Here is a 16492-nt window from a genome sequence, read left to right as displayed (position 1 = left end):
GGCAGCTCACTCAGATTTCCCTTTATTTAGTTTTTCATTATGTTTTTTTTATTTTTTAATCAAAAGTCGCCAGGTGCCCCAGTAAGCACTTGACAGGGTTGGGCAGCAACAATACTCCAAAGAGGCAAAAGGAGGACAAACAATTACCACGCTAAAAATGAAGCAGAGAGAGAGGGAGCTTAAGAAATAAAAAAACTGGAGCTCTTAAAACAAGAATGTGGTGTATTCTCACAATAAAAAAAAAAAAAACCACACTTATCCACTGTAGTCCTGTCTGAAAGCTTGGCTGTATGTACTCATCACTACTGAGCTTTGTGAGTGTTTTGTCTGTCAACGTAGCTGTAAGATGTTTGAGAGGGTGAACTGACGAACACACCAGGTGCCAGTCTGGTGGGTGCATTGATCAATACATGTCTCGAAGGCCCAGGTTTCCACGCCGAGCGGAAGAGCTGTGAGCCACGGTGACACTGTAACAGTAGAGCAAGTCTGTCAACCACTGCTCCCTGGTCGCACCACGGGAATACCTCTGAAAAACACACACACACACACACACACACACACACCAGATGAACAGCCTTCAAGAGAGGTGAACAATTACAATCCCAACTCTTAATCCACAATTGTTCAAAAGGCTTAAAGTAAAATCCATCCCTGTGAATTTCACATGTGAGCCGTTTTTACCGTGAGGTGTTGGATGATCTCTTGTAGCAGAGCAGCGTTGGCCAGCAGCTGGTTGTGGAGCGGCGCGTGCTGCAGCAGCATTGATAGGATCTGTCCAAGCCGCGGCAGCTCCTCCTCACTCAGATTTCCAACACGCAACAACTGCAGAACCATTCGCAGCAGGCGAGGAACAGTGCTCAACGCAGACACACAAGCACCCCATATTGCCTCCCTGCAAATGTGACACAAAGGTGCTTTAAACCCAATTGTTGCAACTCTTAATCACCTGAAATTATATTAACAGCAAACTGATACAATTAAGTTCAATATTTGAAATCAACAGGAGATAGCTAAAGGGTTTCAGTTATTCAACACACACCTTTTGTGGTTGGTTTCGGCAGGCAACTCCTGCTGCAGGGTGATGAGCAGAGCCAGCAGGCTGAGGCAGCACTGAGACAAGAAGCGCAGCACGGGCTCAATGGGCAGGACGGACAAGTCCAGTAATCTGGATACAGCTCTAAGCAGCCCTGCCGCCATACTGTCAGGCACCACCCGTAACTTGGTCTGAGACACGCATAACAAATACAGGATGTTTATAGTGTATCATGTTTTCAAATGAAGACAACAGCAGTAAAGCATAAGGAAAAGCAGTTTGAGGACAATAATTGCGAAATCCTGAGTGTAGTTTTCCTGCTTAATGAAAGCTGTTTCTCACCAGGTATTTGCAGATGCCATTTTGCAAGATGTCAAAACACTGAGTTTTTGAACCCAGAGCTTCCAGACAGTGGCAGACTTCCTATGAATGAAACAGTTTAATTAATAAAAAATAATTTCATATCAAACATATGTGATTTTTCCATAGAAATACCTCATACACACACACTGCTTACAAAAGAAGTGTGATTAATTTTAGCAACATGTTTTGGAAAAAAAAGTTGCTGTGTGCTTTCAACTGAAAGATTTTTGTTAAATTCTTTTAAATGGAAAGATGCATCTTTTTTTGTTTTGTTTTTTTACAATTTCTGTCCTAAATATTGTGTAATATCTGTCAACAACAAATATAAGTTTATGTTTCGGTAACAATTCTGGGGATAATTGTCATATACAGTCATAAAGTAACCGGTACATTGACCCAAACCCTGTTGGTTCCCAAAGCTTTACATCCCCAGGTGTGAAAAGTTAAGTAATGACAGCTGATGTGTTGGAAAACCTAGCAGTCTTCTTAAACATTGCTTATGATAAAAAACAATGTCAGGACAATGAAATGAAACAGCACAGCTGTAAATACGTTAGAGTTTTTCAAACAGCTTTATCCTGCATTTATCAAACCACATTAGTATTTCTACATTCCTGTCTGTATGAAGTGAGGCCTTCACTTCACCGTGCCTTTATCAAAGAAAACAAACAGCATCTAAATTGCATTCTTGCTGGGATGGAGACAAGATGGCTTTCAGGCCTGAGGATCCGCCACAAACTTTTAAAAGTGAAAAATAAGGCTCAGCTTTTCCTCATTAACTTCAAATCCAAATCAAATTTCTCATTAGTTTTTATCAAATTGAGGTGTGTGCACGCTGAAGTGCAGGAGTGAGTGCGAGCCAGCATGTGTCAGAACGGTGCACCTGTTGGCATTCTCACTGTCATTAAAAACAATCCCGTCTCATTAGTCAAACCAGAGTTGACACAGTCCGTCCCTTAATGCCTCCCCCCTCACCACCACCTGTCCCCTCCCTCCTCCTTCCCGCCCCTTGCCCATGATTGACTCGGACAGGGAGATGAGAGAGGTAGGATCAGAGGGCTTAATTGAGGAGCTGAATTAGTGATTATAAGCCCCCCACTTACTCACACACTCTTGCCCCAGGGCATAGTTACGTTAACTGTAATTTCAGTGCAGAAATGTCACACTCCCATCATGCCATAGGCTCTCATTAGCATTTGTGCATATCCGCTATGCCCGATAACCACGCATCTCCAACCTGCGCACCGCGATAAAGGTTCCCCTCTCAGCCGAAGTGCCACGATAAAGCTTTCACCCTTTGAGCTCTATTTGGGGAGACAGAGAGGGACCAGAGGGGTCTGAGAGACCACAACTGTGTCCAGAATATCAACACTGTTCAATTTTCAAAACAATGTCTCTTCCTGCTCTTCCTTCACCTCCTGGTCTCTGTCCCTTCTGGATTAATTTTCAACATTAAATCCGAGAGTTTCTGATTGGCAGCATTGGTAAGAGTCAGAATGTACGTGAGGTCTGGGGAAAGACATATACAGTGAACACACCTCAACAACATCCCAGTGGTGTGTGAACTGGTCCAGCGGGGTCGGGTAAAGGCTGAGGGGTGAGAGAGGGGAGGGAGGCAGGGCGCTCTTGTCACCAGCCTCCTGCAGGAAGGCGAGCTTGTCGGACGAGAAGCCTGTCAGGGTGGAGAACAGGAAGCTGATGTAGTCCACATCCTGCAGAGCCGCTGGCTGGCTCCCAACCGACCAGCCGCTCAGAGATGACCTGGAGAGCATAGTAAGTGAACACATTATACAATTACTGACGCAAACGCGGCTTTAAACACAAAGCAGGAAATTATTCTCAGCATGAAATGTTTTTACAACTTGTAATCTATGCAACCTTATGCTTTTTGGACACACCACTTACATTAATTTCTTATATATTCCTTATCACATCTCTTGGAACTATTCATGATGCTGTGTTTTGTAATAATAGTGAGGGTAATAGTGCATAGAAATACAGTATGAAAATGTCTTCAATGCCTTGAACGGAGTATAGATCTGTAACAGCAGGAAATGTGAGTGAATAACTTTGTTTTGTAAAGCCCGGGAGGCACACGCAGACAGAACTGTCTACGCAGTTCTCCATGACGACTCCAGCATTCCAGCCGCCCAAAGAGCTCTTTGTATCATACCCATTACACACACATCCCATCTCGTATGAACCCAGCACTCTCTTCACTCAAAATTTGTATAACACTGCCCCACTGACACAAGCGAAAGGTCAGACACCCAAATGCACACAGACACACTCACCATCACAGGAAAAGGTAAGCTGTTGGGGTGTGTGACAGAATATAAAAAGCTGTTTTTATTGCCACCACTAAGTTGAATATCAAATATACAGGGTATCCACATCAGCACCTGTCAACAGGCCGGTACGAAAGAAGAAGAAATGTCAGGAGGTCATCTGTAAAAGAGCAATACTGCCATCTGATGGTGGCAGGCTGGAGTGCTTTGAGTGTCCAACACTATAGCCTGATAGGTGTAACATTGTCATTCTAAAATTCCTGTGCTGTCAAAGATCTCTTTCCTAAACATGAGAGTCTCCTTACACACACACACACACTGATAAATTGACATTGCGTGGCCTCCGCAGGTGTACGGGGGTTTTCATGCTCACCTAAGGTGTACGATACGAATCAGAGAGGCAGCGAGGCCGGCAGAGATTCGCCCGGCAGTGCAGCAGCAACTTAGATTGGCCAGAAGAGACTGGGACATCTTGGGTAGGAAGTAGAGCAGCTGCACCATTTGTTGCTGGGACTCTGCTGGTAGCAGCACCACAACTCCTTCCTGTGGATCTTCACACACACACACACACACACACACACAGAAACGCATACGTCACGTTTAATTACACAGAGACAGCAATGCACAGCACCCTCTGGGGACATAACATGGAGTTCTATCGAGATCATTAAAGTGATACCAGGAAAACAAGAATATGTTCAGACTAGTAAAAAACAGACGGACATAGCCACTAAGTGAGCGCTCAGATAATGTGTGTGTGTGTGTGATGTTCTGTCTGTCTCTGACGCACATGCTGATGTCAGAAGCCCTCAGACAAAAGGAGTCTTGTGATGGTAAATTGCTGGCTCTGCGGCAGTTTCTATCTGAACTACCCCGCCTCCCTCCTTCCTGGCTTCCTCTGTCACACACCAGCCTAACTATCTGACCATCCTCAGAGCAGTGGACATGGTTTTGTTACCACTTTCCGCCTCTGGTTGTAGTTCAGTTTTATAAAGTTGTCTGGGGTGCTAAACATGGAGTTACACTGCCTCCTAGGGAAACTATGGTGTAACCGGGATCTGTGGTTTAAAATTCTCTTGTCTTAGTAACATTTTTCTCTTTGGTAACCTGACCGTTGTTGCCGCTTTCTGTATTTTATTGAATCATTTTCATATGCATGAACAGTTATGTATTTTTCACATAAATGAACACATTTATTTTTCATTAAGTCAGTACTGGAAATATAAAACCTCTAAGTGTCTATAAGCAGTGACGAGTAGTTCCCTTAATACACTGGATTTGTTTTACTAATAATTGGAAGTATTGAAGTAGTTTCTTATGGCCACTAAGTATTAAAAAATAATAATAATTAAGGCTCCAGTGAGGTTTGAACTCACGACCCCTGGTTTACAAGACCAGTGCTCTAACCACTGAGCTATAGAGCCCTTGTTAGATATGTTGATACAGATCAGCAATATAAAGGCTGCACCTAAAACACCCATGGGCGTGATACCTGACTGGCTCAACCAGTTGCAGAAGTGTCCTGAGCTTTCCTATGCAGTGCCAGCTGATTGAAAATGTTGAAAGGATGTAACTGCAAACTTAAATGAAGATATCATCCAAACATTTTTCTTTACTGCCCTTTAGGCAACTCTATGGCCAGACGAGGGCATTCATTTCGGGGCTCTGAGTCTCAGCTGCTCCTGGAAGTGCCTTTATGCCCCCACAGCCAGTGTAAGTGCTTGTACATAAACAAACAAGCAATTTGAATAAACTTAAAGTCTCTCTAAAGTTTTCAAAAGGTAATTTTATGTGCTTGTTTCTGCTTTTATTTGGTTGTTCCTTTTTTTTCTCTTTAATTGAGTGCGCGTACCGTAGAGCCTGCAGGCGTGTGTCTGCAGACTGTTCAGCAGGTCTTTGTTTCCTCGAGAAGCGGCAGCCTGGATGGACAGGATGAGTCGGGCAGAGAGAGCAGGGTTACGGTGGCCCAGTTGGGATAACTGCACAGGAAGAGATGCCAACCAGCAACACAGCACCTTACTCCTTCAGAGAGACAGAGGGAGGGGTAACATGCAGATGTGTATGTGAACCAAGTTACAGTAAGTTACTAAGAAACAATGTGTTGTCTGTCCTTGTCTCTGGATTTTAAGAATTTTCACTTGGATCTCGATAGACCTATTTTTGGGTCTAAGCAGCACAAACAAACGTGCAAATATGTTTTTGTTACATCCCTCTAGGCCTAAAACATAAATTATGTAGATCAGAACATTGTTCTTCAAAACCTGAGTAGGATACATTTTCTTGCCCTCCACTTCATTTACAAGCACAAAGAAGAATTATTAGTTTTCACAGAGGGTACAGTCCTGGATAAGTTAGCTTGAGTAAAAGGTCATTTCATGTAGACTATACAACAGATGATCATCATAAACACTTACTGCATTTGATTGGATAAACAAATCAGTCACTGTCAATGCTTACAATTTCTAAACTGGCACAAGTGTGGATATTCTGGAAATGACAAATTTCTCAAAAACAAAGCCATCTGAGTTTCTAATCTGGGTGAGGAGTAAGGGGTACATTTGGTTAAGCAAGCTTTATATCTACAATGCATAGTTTAAATAATTGGTGACAAGGTTTTTGAGGTTTGTTTCGATAGCCAGTGAGTTTTGTTATTTTCTAAATCTTCACAAAACTCATATGATCAGATTTATTTCACAAATGATTCACCTCAAAATCCTGTAGTGAAACCTGAGCTTGTGAAATGTCGTCTGGCTGATGTTTCTATTACGCTACTGTGCAAGGACATTATGTTATCTCCTACAAGTCGGTTTTTAATTCAGAAAAATCAAATTTTAATGATCAAAACAGATACAGTCCAATTTGTGGCAACTGCAGTGGTTATGGTGACAATCAGCTCTATACAGGTCCTGTAAATCTGCAGTTTAAAGATGCCACATGTAGAAAAACAATGACTGAAGTTACCTTGCAATGTGTGTGTGTCCTTGCTCCTGCAGGTAGAGCTTGCTGTAGAAAGACAGCAGCAGAGATCGTGTCTGTAGAGTCAGGTTCCTCTGCTTATAGTAGACATACACCGCTGCCAACAGATCCTCTGTCACTGCTGCACAAATACAAACACACATTGAGACATTAAAGTTTATAAAATGGACATTAAGAATGTCTTGTAGTTCACAAATTACCACGCCATAATTTATCTTTTCATAAAGCATTGAAATAAACACTTCAATTTGTGAGTGCATTCTACGGCCAACATTGCTTTATTAATAACACTGAACTCTTGTGATCTTTATTAAAATCGGACACACTTTCACAAAGACGCTGCATGTGCTTACTTTTGCTCCTCTTTGTGAGCACCATCTTCCACACAGTACCCAGCAGCATGTGGAGCTGCTTGTAGCTCAGTTTTACTCCGCTGCCCAGAGTGTCTCGGACAAATGTCCTCAGAGGTGTAAGCCAGTCTCCATCCGTCTCTCGGCCGAGTCCCTGCCTCTGGCTGAGGGACACCATGACCTGACAAAGTGTGATGTTTAGGGCCAGAGGCTCCACTGTCAGTCCTGGGACGGCTGCAGTTTGCTTGCTCCTAAAGGAAGGGCGGTGGGATTACAGGAGTTACAGCTAGTTTACAGCTAGTTTACGTTATGATTCAAAACATTCAAATTATATGAAGTAAATGGTTGAGTGTGTAAGTTCTTAACCTTTAAATAATTGACTTCCCCTCTCACATGATCCGCATTACAAAGTTTTACTTCACATTAATAAAAGTGGGAAGAAAGGATGCATTCTTAACACATTAACGTTGATATTCTTTACCTTTTGAGTTCAACCTTCTTTTTATGTTTGGGTGTGTCCAGAGCACCATAGGGAAAGTTTTTCATGAAGTGCTGCTTAAAATCTCCCAGGTATTCTTTATGGAACCAAGCATCCTGCACAAAGACAAATCCATTTATTGGTAAACCTTTTCTTGTACAAAAAACAAATCCCTATGTGATGTTTCTGCACTCCTCATCTCACCAGTGAATCCCTGTGCTCCTGCTGTGGTGCCAGTTTTCTCAGCAGCTGCAGAACAGACAACACCTGGAACATTACCGACATGGCTTCTGGGGTGAGCAGGTGAGCGCCCTCGGTGCTGTTCCAGGGACAGTCACCGGTGCTGGCTTCTACCCACACTTCTAGCAGAAGAGGCACCAGTGTGGCTGCAAAGCTCTGAATAGAATCAGCTGAATCCAGACCCTCACCTACTGCGGGTCCAGGGTCCACCTCTGGTCTACACAGTTAGATGAAAAAAAGAATTTGTTAAACTTAAAATATAATTTTTAAAATCAACTGAAACCAGGCTTTTTTTTGTTATGTCAAATGTTCATATAAATTCTGTCTCTTCCTATTCCTGGATGGTTAGAGAAGTTTGTGGTATCATACCTGAGTTTAAAGGTGGATCGTGGAGTTGGTTTGGCCCCAGAATGCTCATACACCTTAACTCCGACCTTGCTGTAGGTGAGCTCTTCCCAGGTGAGATACAGAGGTGTAATCCTGCCCTCTGCACTGGAACCAAACACACCTTCAGTTGGGACAAAAATATCACTTTCCTCCACTGGTCTTTCCTCAACTACTGCCTGCAGAAAACGCCCAAGCCTGAAATATAAGCGACACAAAACAAAGGGTTAGAATTGTAATTTAATATACTTTTCAGAATCAGCGTGCATGCACATGGCCTACATACCTGAGGAGCACAGAGAGCCGCCACTGCTGGCCAGTCACAGCCCTGCTAGGATTGACTGACAGTGTCCAGGTCCGTCCCTTAGCATCCTGGGCTTTTTTGGCTCCCCCACTGCTTTGTCTGTGAGATATCAACTCCAGGAAGTTAGTGAGGAGCAGTGCAGGCCGTGCTGCTAGCAGAGAAGGGTAGTGTTCCAGCAACACATCAAGGACCTTCATGGCGTCCTCCTGGATGCCTGTCTCGATGTGGCACATGGCACAAGACAAGTGGGCACTGAGGAGGTTGGAAAATGGAGCCACTCGTTCTGCAGGCACAGACTGTGCAATAAACCTGGGAGCATTGCACAATTTTAACAGTTTAGCCCATGTCATTTGAGGGTGAAACGAAAGCGAAGTGCAGTTTTTATTGTATTTCTGTATCACTGTTGTTTCACTAACCTGAGCACACGTGTAGCTGCCACGCGAACGTTGCCATCCTTGTCTGTGAAAACAGCTGCCACTTCAGAAAGCAGGCGAGAGAGATGCTGCTCTAACAGAGAGGGATTAAGGGACAGCAACTCTCTCAAACCCAACAAGGCACTATGTTTCACATTGGCACTGTAATGGTGGAGCTGAGACAGGAGCTCCTGGTGAAGCCGGAGGAAAGCGAGAGAAAGCAGACATATTAGAGTTGAAAAAAATTATTGAAAGTGAGAGCCTGCCAGCAAGTTTGCTGACATGAGAAACACAGATGCAGAGCTTACATTGATACCAAGCTGCCTGTGTGTGGTGGGGCCACTCGTGTCTCTCTTCAGCTGCTCAGTTAGATGGATTCTCTTTGAACGGAAGTTGGTGTTGGTGGCATTATCAGCTTTGGGCTTCGTCTTTCCCACCTTCAATTTGACCTTCTGGAAGTCGTCCTGTCTCTTCTTCTTCTTGGATTTCATCGCTGCAGTCTATACTGCTGTCTGTGATACTGGACATGCAGGTAGAGATGATGGAATTGAATGAGTGCATTGATTTAAATAAAAACCAAAGTGACCACTGGGATATGTTTGGAGTAACGTTAAGCGTTTGAAGCATTAAAACATACATTTTGCAGCATAAACTGCAGAAATCCACTCCGAATAGTGAGATTAGGGAAGCGTTTAAACAACAAGAGTGATAGCTGCACCTATTTCTGCATAAATAGCTTGTAGCTAACTATCTCGTAAGCTGGTCCAGCTTCATGCATGGCATTTCTTATTTTACTTACCACAGAAAAAAAGTCTTTTCTAATAACGTTGAAGTCAGAGGTTTACACTGTATCAAGCTCACTCAATTTCTAGAGATAAATAGTATTCCCCGGTAACAACTGTCAATACAAATAAAAAGAAAATAGGTATTCCATCTCGTGTTGATGCATGGGGTCCTCTGACTCTCTACGTGCCTACTAACCCGAGACCTCCTCGGCGGGGCTTACAAAATAAGAAACCTCTATAACTGGGACCTCATAGAGTGTCTTTAAGATGCCCTAACAATACATTATTTACCCACTTGTAATGAAAATGAATCAAATATAAAAATTTTCCCCACGTGTCCTGGACATTAACGTTTTCAATACACTGATGTTGTTTGCACCAGCGAGGTGACAAAAACGAGCGCACTGCATAGGTGTCCGCATATGTGCCCTAATAATATTAAAGTATGAATTGCTATTCCCTGACAAAACCCAATTTAATGTGACAATTTTGATTTAGTGTTGTTATGAGAGGCTGTTTGCTTTTATTTTCAGGCACAGAATAATAATATAGCGTTAAATTCGGATTACTTAACAGGCGAAAGAACTGCTCCCTATTTTCACCCAAACGGCTATCCGCATTAGTTACATCCTAGCTTGTCCGTCCTCCTGAATCGTGCTCGCTGTGTGCATTTATATTATATCAAACCTCGGGTAAGTTATGTAATATTATCTTGGTGTTTAACCACCGGAGAGACCTGTGATATTTGTTTTTTGGACTTGCTTAGATATTTTCCCAGCTAACGTAATATTGTCAAAAAACTGGTCAGCTCGGCCTGGTCTTAAACGAAGCAACACAGGCAAAACGAGTATATGTTCATCCAGATAGACCATAACTCGTTAACCAATAATGAGAGCGTGTATCTATCTTTGAGGGGAATCACTTCGCTTATCATTTTCTTTGTCCCACAGGGTGAAAACGGAGGAAATGGAGGGTCAGGCTTCAGTCAACCAGTCTCCACCAAAAAATGGGCCCCAGCAGAATCAAAAGAGAAACGCAAGGGTAAATATCACACACATTCAACAAAATAAACACTACTTAAACCATCACAATGCATATAATTACATTATCATTATCTCGCATGTATGGTGCTGACCGCTCATGAAGGAAACGTGATTTCCTTTATATAAATGATTCCCTTATTAATGATATTGTACTCTGGCAGTTGTGATGCCTGATGGAGAGCCAGGCGGCAGCAGTCCTTGACAGGTGGACTTGCTGCCAGCCTCTGTGCTCTCAGGTTTGGTTGTGTTCGCACTCTGATGTATGATGACCCCATTGTGTGGTCTTGGCCTCGCATCTGTGGCCTGTTGTCACTGTTGTGCACCGATTTTACACAGTTTAATTCGTCGATTTCACGATGCAAACATTTCTTCAGTCTTCTGAAACTGTTTCACGTTTTCACTTCTTCTCAGATTTGACATTGAGCTTCATGTGTGATGTGACCCTGGCTCTTTGAGCCAATTTCTAAAGGCAGGCTACTCGGTTTTTATTTCTGAGTCCTGTCACGCTCAAAACAAACAAAAAGGAATCTAATATTTGCAGGGCTCCTGGAGAGATTCTCTCAAAAATGTATGTTTTATAAGCCTTTCCTTGCATTGTTACATAATTTGTAAATCACCTGCATCACTGCAGTGATTACTACACACTAATGAAATTCAGTGCTTGAAATCCCACTCTTAAACTTGATGAACTTGCTGTATAAATTAATTCATAAAACACACAATGAATATTCACGTTAACTTTTATAAGCTGCATGCAACATTTTGAATTTACCAGGTGATTGGCTGCTTGTTTCTGACTACCGTCTCCTTCAATTTTCTATTGACTGATTGAAGAAAGGGTACCTTTGGGAACATGTTTTGTTGTTCGACGAGTGCCTTAGCCCCAGTGGTTGCCACTTTGAGGCTACAAAATATAGCAGAAACAACCTCCATATTTTTCAAAAGCTTATGATTCAAACTGACATCACTCTCCCTTTTGCTCTTCCTGAAAAGAGGGTGGATGTTAAGTTGTTATCACGTCATTTGTGTTATTGTGTGCTGTTTTCATCTGTTAAACTTAGATTCAGGGGTTCCACAATACACAGAAGAAGAGCAACGGCTCGGTGCAACATCTCAGTTTCATCCTCCTGGGAAAATTACTGAGGTCTTGACCTCTGTGTTCTTTAATGTTGCCTGTAGACATGTTTGCATATTGAACTTTGTGCTTTAGCCTTCATTCAGTGGATCAACTTTTATCTCTCTTCCCTATTAAACAAGTAATTTAGTGTCGCTGTTCTACATTCTCATTTGATGAGAATTTAGACTAATCACCATACATACACAATTTAGACTCCGTTTGTAAACGTGTCTCTGTGACTGTCGCTGCTTGATGCAGGGGTCATGGAGAATGAGGAAAATAAGGGCTCTGTGGCACATATAGTGTGGCGGACATGGACGAGGAGTTCAGTCCTCTGCTAAGTGTCATCCTGTCACTAATGCCTGTATGTGTCTCTCTCCTTCATGTGGGTTTATTCCCTCCATTGACAGAGAAAGCAGCATCCGCAGCATTCTGCTGATATAGGTAAGTCCTTTATGTACGGTGCCACTTCCAGTGCTGAGAGTCGAAGCTTGAGACCTTGTTTTCCTGGCTTCATGTCATGGGTGGTGGCATGTTCATCACTCTTTGAGACTCACACTCTCAGAGATGGGGGCTGTTGTGGTGCCATCCATGGCTTTGGTCTTTGCAGATCAGTGTTTGCCACTGCAGAAATAATCTTGCAAAACACAAGTCTCCTATTAAAAAATCTAATTTTGAACATTTAAATGGTTTTTTTAAAAAAAACAGCAATTTAAACATGTCAATCCATTCTCCTAAGATGTTGCTACCTTGAAGACCAGCACCATAAGCTCCGTTAGTCCCTAGCAACATCTCAAAACAGCGGGACATACAGTGATACAACCACGCCTCTTTGATGGTTGCAGATGAGGTTTAATGCACTTTGTGTGCTGTGGTGGTTGTATAAACACTGGGTTTTTTTCTCCATAAAATATTTTTAACACTGCTGAATGCAGGGTTAATTTTTTATTCAGTTGCTTGTGCTACACTGGCTTTAGTGATAACGTTTTGTATTACAGTACTTCTTAATCTGAGTAAACCTTTCCTGCTTAGCAGAGGTTTTTAAATTATGCAGGGAGTTTAGCGTGCGTTCACAGTTGGACTGCTTCATTAGTGCGGCACAGAAGTGATACAGTACTTCTGTATTTGGACACAGCGAGAAGCAGTGCACCACAGGAGCTGGTGTTTGGGCCTAACTAAATGGGGGTTAGCTAAGAACTGCTGTTCCCGTTCTTCCCCCCAAGGCTTTAAAAGTAGGCTTGGGGACTTTGGGTTTCTAATTGTTGTTTGGTTTATATTATAAAATTCATTGGCCATCAAACACTGCAGAAAATGTAAGAACACAACACATTTTCTTGACTTCAGTGTCTTTTACTATGATTTATTATGGTTAAGGTATCTTCCCCAGAAATGTATAACTAAGTGGCTCGCTGAACTAGTTTGTCGGACATGAACTTTGTTTGTCTCACTTGTTTATCAGTTGTGAATCATGATAAATCTTTGTGCTGACCACCGCTGTATTTTCCCAGTATTCACAAAAGGGACATCCATCCAGACCATGCCCTCTCTCAGCAAACAGTTGAAGGGTGTCACAGAGTGTATCATTGGTAAGCTGAAGGGCTGTTTCCCTCACACACATCTACTTTACCTTCCTCCCTCCTAATATTGAAATACCTAACCAGTGGTCATCACGTGTCTACAGGTCTTCAGTACGTGTGGGAGTACCGCAGCCCAAGTAAATCTGTCCCACCACACTACCAGTGTAAACTCTGTGCCGTCTCCCGCTTGCAGCATGATATGCTTGCCCACGTGAAAGGCTGGAAACACAGCTTCAGATACTTGGTGAGTATTGTTGGTTCCTTTAGACTGCCTCAAAGGCAAGATTATTTATTAAGTATATTTTTTATATTTATATATTTCTGCATTGTACACAGAAAAAGGTCCACCCTGACAAGGTCACCTGTGAAGAGGAAGAGGCCACCAAAGAGCCTACTGTAAGGAAGACAATTAAAGAAGTTGCAGCTGAGGTGGAGAAGACAGAGGGGAGGGGGCAACTCAAGGTGATTGTCAGGCCCATATCACTGCAGCAGAGGCACAAAATCCTCCTCGGTGTGATATTTGCTAGATTCTTGCCTATAATATTAGGAAATGATGCGTTGGCTTGGGGATATTGCTGCAAGTACTGGTGAGAAGATGAAATACAATCTAGGAAGTTCTACATCCATGAACTTGAAGGCTTAATATTATATAGGGGTTTATAATACTAAGAGGCAGGTCGTCGCAACTCTAAAGTTATGACGGCATTAATCATTTAATCTTCCATCTCGATGATTGTGAGGTAAACAGCCATTTACTTTATGAAGCTATCTATCAGTATTGTGCATGCTAGGTGTTTCTAAGTTTGAATTGCCGCAAACACTTAAGCCAAGTCTGTATTCTGTATTTTGATCAGGCCTTACTTATTGAAATGAATGAGGAAGTGGTTTCCTTGAAGCAGTGCAGTCAGAATGTAGCCTTACTAAACAATTACATTAAATTTTTATTTAACATTTAATAAAAATATCCCAAGTGTATATTTGAGTACTGGATGTACTTAATTTATAAGTCATGATTGTGGATTTGACATTTTTCTGTTCCTCTTGTGGCTTTTAGGTGATTCTGAAGGAGCCCTGCGAAGTACCGGCTTTCAAAGGACTCCGTAAGTTACTCTGCTTTAGTTTTATTTAATGGAATGGATTTGTTGTTGGTTGGTTACGTGAGTTGTGAATGTCTCTCATGTCCTTTCCTCCTACACAGGTTCTGCTGTTCCAAAAGTTATGCCTCCACAAGCACCAGGGATGGGACTAAAGGGACCCTCACCCTTTGGTGAGTCATTTTTTATTTTTGAAGCATGATTGGTGTGAGAGTGTGAGAGTCTTTTTAATCACTGCATTTGAATGTAACAAACATGTCTCTCTCAAAGGTCCCAGGTTCTCTGACCCGAGGTTTCATGGACAGTTTCCTCCTCAGGGTGGTCCTCTCTCTGACTATCCAGTGGGAGAGTATGGGGAGTCCGAGTTTGGAGGCTACTCTGCCAGGGAAGATTTCCTTGACTCTGGTATGGATCGAAGACCTTTCCTAGATGGCATCGGTCATCGCCCAGCTGGAGATGGTTTTGGACTGGGTGGTGGAAGAGATAGCTACGGAAGGAGTGGACTACTGGAGAACCCCCCTCCCAGAATGTATCCCGACGAGTACCAGAGCAGCCAGATGGGGAGTAGTTTAATGGACCGACCAATGGACAAGTCAACAGAGAGGCCAGGGTTGATTGGAGCAGCTCCAGAAAGTAGCAGCCCTCCTAATACGCTACTCACTTACCTGGTATGTCTCATTTCTCAAAATAGTCTCCAACTTAATATGTTAATGAATTAATTGAATGAATGAATTTATTTTTAAACATACAGTCACTTCTCAATTTATATTTTAGGACTCTTTCCGGATAGAGAACGAGAGTGACGCACAGCTAGTCCTGAAGGTGACACAGAAACTAACAGATGTGCTGATGGAGTACAGGCTGAGGAGCGTATCAACGGTATGGAGCTTGTTTTACAATCCTGTTCTCATATCATGAGATTTTAAAGATGAATCATTAAATCTGATCTAACCTACTAAATGCTAATGTAGTTGTAATTAAATTGTACCTTTGTTATTCTACTACAAGTCACTCTGAGCCAGATTTTGCATGTGTCCATATTTTTCAGTTGTTGAATTGTCTGATTGAAACACATGAAAGTGTATTTGGCAACATGTGCGTTGTTGCTTCCTTAATTTTCTCTTGTTCGTTTCCTCCTTAGGGATCCAGTCTGAACAGCTTGTCAATGAGCTCCACAAGCTTCTCCTCCACACCCTCCAGATTGCCAAACAGCAGTGACCGATACTCAAGTAGCTTCTCAGGTATGTAAGCATCCGTGACTCAAATCCAGAAAGTCATGTAATGTTTATTGTTGACTGGAAGATGCCAAAGAAAATATCCTGTTGCTCATATAAATATATTTTGATTTCCAAGTTATTTATTTATAAGTGAAGAATTTTTCTTTGTGCTGCCCTTTGATTGTGTTTTGGCATGTTGTGTGTCTGTGCAGGTCCATCCAGGTACTCTGATGTTACACCCAGGTATTACAAATGACAGAAGATGTGACCCCTCGATCGTCTCATCCCGTCAGTCACTAACTGTCCAGGAGTTAAAAACTTAGAATTTGTGTAAATGCTTTTAGGTTTAGGGTTGGGTTTTTTTGCTACCTAGTAGTTTTGTTTTTTTTAAGATTTTGACTTCAGAAGATTTATAACTTGGAAAGTCTTACACAAAGTGACTTGTGCATGTTTTCAGCAGCTTTAACATGTATGGCCATTTGTTTCCCACGGTCCAGTTCTATTAAATCTAATGGATAAAATGGAATGTGTGTGGTTTTTGAAATGTGAAATCCATTCATTAAACAAGGCTGCAATTGAATGGTTTCCTTAAGAACATGTAATTGAGTTCTTATACTACATACACAATGGGGCTCCAATAAGTTCTGAATGTAGTCCCAGTGCTGGAGACACTTCAAGATTTTCTGTGGACGTGTCAAACGCATAACAAATCCTTCCCATTATCATGGATTTCTGCAGCATAGAAGCCCCCAGCAGTTTCAAAGTGGGTCCACATAGCAGATGTAGCCATATAGCTATAACAAGGATGTTCTCTTTGGGTTAAAAATGGA

At 42.3% G+C, this 16492-nt stretch overlaps 2 protein-coding genes and 1 non-coding gene across 5 annotated transcripts; 1 reads left to right on the top strand and 2 right to left on the bottom strand.

Moving 5' to 3' along the window:
- Positions 1-6: 6 nt before the first annotated feature.
- tex10 (testis expressed 10) lies at positions 7-9344 on the bottom strand. The gene is made up of 15 exons (XM_038711540.1): positions 9138-9344; positions 8833-9020; positions 8399-8725; positions 8098-8310; positions 7693-7945; positions 7492-7604; positions 7014-7261; positions 6646-6781; positions 5537-5706; positions 4058-4235; positions 2935-3157; positions 1376-1456; positions 1040-1224; positions 682-892; positions 7-526 (listed from the first exon to the last, which is right to left on the bottom strand). The coding sequence occupies exons 1-15, from the start codon at positions 9318-9320 to the stop codon at positions 404-406; spliced, it is 2832 nt and encodes a 943-aa protein (XP_038567468.1). The 5' UTR covers positions 9321-9344; the 3' UTR covers positions 7-403.
- On the bottom strand, positions 5036-5108 carry trnat-ugu. The gene has a single exon. It is a non-coding gene; the product is annotated as a tRNA-Thr (tRNA).
- si:ch211-197h24.6 lies at positions 9258-16188 on the top strand. Of its 3 annotated transcripts, none has more exons than XM_038711547.1 (12): positions 9258-9361; positions 10565-10655; positions 12185-12218; positions 13283-13360; positions 13456-13595; positions 13688-13813; positions 14406-14451; positions 14550-14618; positions 14716-15113; positions 15220-15324; positions 15587-15686; positions 15875-16188. In XM_038711547.1, the coding sequence occupies exons 2-12, from the start codon at positions 10581-10583 to the stop codon at positions 15916-15918; spliced, it is 1215 nt and encodes a 404-aa protein (XP_038567475.1). In that variant the 5' UTR covers positions 9258-9361; positions 10565-10580; the 3' UTR covers positions 15919-16188. The 3 variants fall into 3 exon arrangements, with proteins under 3 accessions (XP_038567475.1, XP_038567476.1, XP_038567474.1); XM_038711546.1 differs by lacking the exon at positions 9258-9361 and adding an exon at positions 10181-10306; XM_038711548.1 differs by lacking the exon at positions 12185-12218.
- Positions 16189-16492: the final 304 nt, after the last annotated feature.

This window comes from Micropterus salmoides, unplaced genomic scaffold (assembly GCF_014851395.1).
Source record: "Micropterus salmoides isolate LMB-PRFRI ecotype aquatic unplaced genomic scaffold, ASM1485139v1 Ms_hic_scaffold_11, whole genome shotgun sequence".
In the NCBI taxonomy this organism is placed as follows: domain Eukaryota; kingdom Metazoa; phylum Chordata; class Actinopteri; order Centrarchiformes; family Centrarchidae; genus Micropterus; species Micropterus salmoides.
Note: the sequence above shows the minus strand (reverse complement) of the source record. Positions and strands in the feature narration are given on the sequence as shown.

What these genes read in the sequence shown, in the direction of transcription:
- tex10 (XM_038711540.1), bottom strand. Translation starts at nt 9,320, where the DNA reads ATGAAATCCAAGAAGAAGAAGAGACAGGACGACTTCCAGAAGGTCAAA. An exon ending in GCTCACAAAGAGGAGCAAAA is followed by an intron (nt 6,782 to 7,013) that starts GTAAGCACATGC and finishes GTATTTGTGCAG; the next exon opens with CAGTGACAGAGGATCTGTTG. An exon ending in AGATCATCCAACACCTCACG is followed by an intron (nt 527 to 681) that starts GTAAAAACGGCT and finishes TGTGTTTTTCAG; the next exon opens with AGGTATTCCCGTGGTGCGAC.
- si:ch211-197h24.6 (XM_038711547.1), top strand. Translation starts at nt 10,581, where the DNA reads ATGGAGGGTCAGGCTTCAGTCAACCAGTCTCCACCAAAAAATGGGCCC. An exon ending in ATCAAAAGAGAAACGCAAGG is followed by an intron (nt 10,656 to 12,184) that starts GTAAATATCACA and finishes CTCCATTGACAG; the next exon opens with AGAAAGCAGCATCCGCAGCA. An exon ending in ATACTCAAGTAGCTTCTCAG is followed by an intron (nt 15,687 to 15,874) that starts GTATGTAAGCAT and finishes GTGTCTGTGCAG; the next exon opens with GTCCATCCAGGTACTCTGAT.